The 6,000-nt window shown below is 41.2% G+C and overlaps 1 protein-coding gene across 1 annotated transcript in view; it reads right to left on the bottom strand.

Moving 5' to 3' along the window:
* Positions 1 to 3,997, bottom strand: part of LOC124290053 — a 10,165-nt gene extending 6,168 nt beyond the window's left edge. Inside the window, exons 1-5 of the mRNA XM_046726740.1 lie at positions 3,848 to 3,997; positions 3,271 to 3,392; positions 2,025 to 2,170; positions 1,467 to 1,634; positions 1,135 to 1,217 (exon numbers count right to left, since the gene is read on the bottom strand). Coding sequence (XP_046582696.1) covers positions 1,135 to 1,217; positions 1,467 to 1,634; positions 2,025 to 2,170; positions 3,271 to 3,392 — 519 coding nt within the window. The 5' untranslated portion in view covers positions 3,848 to 3,997. The remainder of the gene's footprint in view (positions 1 to 1,134; positions 1,218 to 1,466; positions 1,635 to 2,024; positions 2,171 to 3,270; positions 3,393 to 3,847) is intronic.
* Between the last annotated feature and the right edge of the window lie 2,003 nt (positions 3,998 to 6,000).

The following is a 6,000-nucleotide window of genomic DNA, read 5'->3' as shown; positions in this document are numbered from 1 at the left end:
CGCCCATGGGCGAAAAATATGTTGGCCCATGGGCGAGAATGTTTAATTTCGCTCAGAAGTCATGTTTTGGAGCATTACCAGAACATATTACAAGGAGATCCCACGCTATCCCCCACCCTATACCCCTACTCTACCCTACTCTACCCCTACTCTACCCCACCCTACCCTACCCTCACTCACCCTACCCTACCCCTACCCACTCACCCTACCCTACCCCTGCCCTACCCTACTCTACCCTACAACCCCACCCCATCCCACCCCACCCAGCCCAGCCCAACCCACCCTACCTGCCCCACCCTACCCTCCCACCCTGCCCTACCCTGCCCTACCCCCTACCCTACCCTACCCCACCCTACCCTCTACCCTGCCCTACCCTGCCCCACCCCTACCCTGCCCCCCCTACCCCACCCCCACCCCTACCTGCCCTACCCTGCCCCACCACACCCTAACATTTGGTTGAGAATCCTGACCATACCATCAGTTGGCAACACATAGAATTCTTAGCCGTGAACATTAGCAATTGGCATAAACGGAAATTAATGGAAGCTATCCACATTAAACGGTCTAAACCTGAGATGAAGAGGGACCAGGGTGTCTTCCTTCCCAATGCCTGGTGCATTAACTGATTTCCTTGCAACAATGGTGTTTACCTAACATGCTGTTCATCACAGTCGCCTACTATTGTACATTCCAATTTCTATCCTTGTTCTATCATTGTACATCCCAATTCTGTCACTGTACACCCTTAACTGGCTTCAATCTATGGTCATTAACTCTATGTAAACACGTTGTACAAACTTTATGTATACCTTAATTCAGCTTAATTCCCTCACTAATCTATTGTAAAAACAACCCTGTGGCTTCATGTACATACTACTCATACCTTTGTAGAAACAACTCTGTGGCTTCCAGAACACAATGTATATATATACCTCTGTAACTATTCACTGTCATTCACCTGATGAAGGGGCAAGTATCAGCCCAAAAACGTCATGTGTAAATAGTAAAGAAGTTGCACATCCATACCAAGTGTCTTGTATTACCCTACCAACTTCTAAATGCATATCAAACATCTGATACATAGCTACTGTTTCCCAACTGGGTTAAATATTGTTGAAACGTCATAAATACCGCTTGCAAGTAGGCCTTTTCCTCCGCATCTTGCAGCGCATCCATGAACCCCTCGAAAACTTCACACACAGACACTTTGCCATTACCTTCAGATAAAAATCATTCATTATGTTGTGACTTCTCATCGTTGTGTTTGTTTATTTGTTTTATTAATGCGACAATCCAAAATATAACAGCTTCGTGTAGATAAACGAGTAAGGACGAGACAATCCAGTGCAAAAATCTTTAAACAACATGACTGCCAAAAGCAGGGGCTGAATGCTTTTGGGTTGTATAATCTTGTGCAACACAGTCAACCTATGCAAGGTACCGTATATCCTTCCTCCACTACTAACCATTCTTATCGAGCGACTTGAATGCAGCCTCGTCCTCGTCCGCAGCGGTGACCTTGAAGTCTGTGTTGACGTCTACAGTGCTAAAGAGGCGGCCTGCGACGCCACTGCTGATGTCATACCGCGTCTTCAACAGCTTTGCGTAATCGCAACGATAGGCTCCTGCGGGTTCTGCACAAAACAAGAACATGTCAAATGTAGGGCAACCATCGACTCCAGTTAATTATACAGGACAAACCATACCAAATGTAGGGCAACCATCGACTCCAGCTTAAATTATACAGGACATGAACATCCAAATCTAGGGCAACCATCGACTCCAGCATTAAATATACAGGACATGAACATCCAAATCTAGGGCAACCATCGACTCCAGCGGAAAATATACAGGACAAGAACATCCAAATGAAGGGCAACCATCTGTCCCGGTGTTAGGTGCAATGACCAACCAAACTTATAGCTGTTTAAGACAAGAACTTACTACAAACATAGTTGTCGTTCAAGGTCGACAAGATGAGTCTGAATAACTTCTCTATCAATACTAAAACTATTGTTACATACTTGTGAGGGAACTGTCGAAGTCGGCTGCAAAAGTACGCTTGTCCATCTCGGCGGAAGTGAGGCTGCCGTCTTTGTTGGTGTCGAGAGCCTTGATGTCATCCAGAACTTTAACTGTGTCAACATCAGTCATGGACTCATTCATGGGTCTGAGTGAAGACAGAGTCACAGAGTCAGACATCACATCTAATATTGCCCATGTAATACACACAATAAGAGACCCCTCATAAACATCATAGAACAACATAAACAAGAAATCAACTTCATGCTAATGTTTCCTACATTCCTCAATCACGCACATAGTGCTTACACTCCAAAGATCATAAACCGATCACCATCAATGTATAATGGCTCGATTAAGCACCTATTACTTGCTGTTTTATTTCTTTAGATATGCATTTAAGGCCGTACATACGCAAGTAAAAGTGTCACGGTGCTGTGTTTGAATAACATGACGTAATCAATATACGGACCCGTGAAGATCCGGGTTAGAATTGATGTTCAGCAACCAGTGCTTGTCCTAAGAGGCGGCTAAACTGATCGGTAGGTCAGGTTCGCTGACTTTGTGGTTGACTCATGTCGCCGAATCCCAGTTTCGTAGTTGATACTCATAATGTCTTTCACTGGATTTGTCACTCGATCATTCACAGACTGGCGCCATATAGCTGGAATATTGCTGAGGCGTTCAACAACAAACAAACACTAATGTATGATTACATCTACGCGGGATCGGTGTTCCAGTGGTTCGGTTGTCTAAAACATCTAGTTATGTATTCAATATTTGTCTCGGGACTTTATTACCCTGGGTGCGAATCCCAGCTACTCTTAATCACCACCTTTGGTTTGTCAGCACTATACCAATATTCCAGGGTTATTCCTGGGAGAAATCATCTGAAACGTGACTCTCTTAAAATTTGAATAATCAGCCTGAGGTTTAAATATTAGTTTTGGTATTGTTGTACTTAAAGTCGTAGTAGTTGCACTTACCAAGGTATTATTGTACTTAAAGGCTGTAGTAGTTGCACCTACCAAGGAATTACTGTACTTAAAGGCTATAGTAGTTGCACTTACCAAGGTATTATTGTACTTAAAGGCTGTAGTAGTTGTACTGATTAAGGAATTGTTGTACTTAAAAGCTGAAGTAGTAATACTTATTACGGTATTGTTGAATTTATTCAGGTATTGCTAAGGTATTACGTCAACGCCGGTAGAGATTTACAGATAGAAATACTATATCTGTTGTTCCCACCGGCCAGCTTGTTTAATTTTGAAGGAACCGCATGCTGTATTCCTGTTGACGCTGAACCCGATTCCAGCGGCTGATGCAGAGGCAATGAATAGGGCCAGACACAACAACTCTCTGTACATCATCTGTGGGTAGATTGGGTGTGAATAGATTTACACGAACTTAGTTATTTATTAAAAAAGGACTATTTATTTTACAGCACAATAACACAAAAGAAGTATGCACAGTTATTAGATAAAAAATAATCACGCAAATATTTATTGGATACTATCGAACACATTATTTTCGTCATTTAACAAATTGTTAACGTCAAAGGGTTGACTATATTGATGCTTTAAATTACTTATATATATTTTGTCAGAAGTAGATAATTTTCTCGAACATGCACAGAATGATGTCTTAAATCTTTTGAAAACAGGGCTTTCCACTAGAAAAACGTAGAAGTCGATCAACAAACATCAATATGAAATTCAGAATCTGTACAACTCACATTAATTAGTATTTTGTGTTGGATAATATTCAATAATAATTTTACTAGAGATATGTTCCTTTTACATTTACACTATGGCGCGCAGCTTACCTTGTAGTTCACTCTCGTCTCTTCTACCGCTCAACTGCACAGTTTCGTCGGGTGGCTTTGTGTCTTAGAGTAAATCACTAATTTCAATTGTTTGCTGAGTCAGCAAACGCAACCTGTCAATCAAAGTGGGGCTCTAGACAGGACGTACACCTGTACGTATTTGCAATATTTAATGCCTGAACTATCTGCCGTGTTAGTCAGGCAATAGCTTGAAATTCATTTGTGTACCGTCTGTAGAGGTGATCTTTAGTGAGAATGATTTTCTGTCCTATTTAGCAACATTTCTGTTATATTGCATGGAGACACGCGATTCTGAGAAATTATGCACGTCATTAATAAAATCTACGTTATTTAATCATGTTCTGTTCAAAGTGAGTTGAATGATTTGGCTATTATTTCAAGAAATGTCAGCTCTATTTCCAAAAAGACAGCCGAAATTTGATCAGGTCATTTTGACGTTGAAGGAAGTGAGTGAGTGGAGTTTTACACCGCACTCTGCAATATTCCAGCTATATGGCGGCGGTCTGAAAATAATCGAGTCTGGACCAGACAATCCAGTGATCAACATCATGAACATCGATCTGCGCAATTGGGAACTGATGACATGTGTCAACCAAGCCAGCGAACCTTACCACCCGATCCCTTTAGTCGGCCCTTCCGACAAGCATGGGTTACTGAAGGTACATTCATATTGCCGATTTGACGTTAAATATTCACTCACTCACTGAAGGTACATTCTAACCCTGACCTTCACGGGTATTGACGTTGAAAGTCCAAGGTTTATAATCGATACAGAACAGTAGCAGTGTGTACGTATTCAACATGCATCTATTCAACGGTAAAGAAAAAATACATTTGTTTTAGCTTTCGTTGTTTTTGAAGGTATCTATTTGTATTACATGCTAATTGACCATTCCTCTTTTCAACTTTTCATAACGCGTGTGTGTACCATGTGTAGTAACATAATCATAAAGTCAATTAACATACTGTACTAAGCAAAGTTACTTGTACTCTTTGTGAGGTGAAATTGGGTTTTACGTCGTACTTGAGAATATTTCGCTCATATGACGATGTACTCTTTGTGAAGGCATATCTTATTCATAGCGCTTTTTTAATAAGTCACCTCAACCTTGAAAACATGAGCAGATGTTAATCTGGATCTTACCGCGCTGATTAGTTTTAATCTACAAGATATTCAGAGCACGTGAAAACTGGAACCATCTCCCTATCAGCGTATATTTATAAACTTAACGTGCTGTGAGTTAATATGAAACATGGCGTGTTTAGCGGCATGAATGAATGTCGTGACGCGACAGGTGTGTCACCTGTGGAAAACACGACAGATTGGTCAAGAACCTTCCGTCGGTATCACTATGTGCAACACACGTTAATATGCACTATCTGGAACAGTCAGGGACAGTCATGCTAGATTTTGAACTGCTTTATTGTGAGACGATTGTAATGCAATATTAGTCATTATTGCATCACTTGTCTTCACGCATACGTTTCACACCTTTTACACACATGCACACATAACAGTACCCACATATCCAAACTGACAAACCCGTTGTTCAAAAATGCATCCAAACATTCAGTTACATCTGTGCTCGAATACACAACCATTCAGTTACATGTGTACTCATACAGAGACCCAACCATTTACATGTTTACTCATACAGAGACCCAATCATTTACATGTGTACTCATACCGACAACCACTTAGTTACACGTGTACTCCTACAAACAACCATTCAGTCACGTGTGTACTCCTACAGACAACCATGCAGTCACAAGTGTACTCATACAGACAACCATTCAGTCACATGCGTACTCCTACAAACAACCATTCAGTCACATGTGTACTCCTACAGACAACCATTCAGATACATATGTACTTCTACAGACAACCATTCACTTACATGTGTACTCCTACAGAGACCCATTCAGTCACATGTGTACTCCTACAGACAACCATTCAGTTACATATGTTCTTCTACAGACAACCATTCAGTTACATATGTACTTCTTCAGACAACCATTCAGTCACTTGTGTACACCTACAGACAACCATTCAGTCACATGTGTACTCCTACAGAGATCCATTCAGTCACATGTGTACTCCTACAGACAACAATTCAGTTACTTGAGTACTC

The sequence above is a fragment of the Haliotis rubra genome, unplaced genomic scaffold (assembly GCF_003918875.1).
Source record: "Haliotis rubra isolate DU_JTF1 unplaced genomic scaffold, ASM391887v1 Scf455, whole genome shotgun sequence".
NCBI lineage: Eukaryota > Metazoa > Mollusca > Gastropoda > Lepetellida > Haliotidae > Haliotis > Haliotis rubra.
The sequence above is the reverse complement of the archived record's forward strand: the minus strand, read 5'-3'. Positions and strand labels throughout refer to the sequence as shown.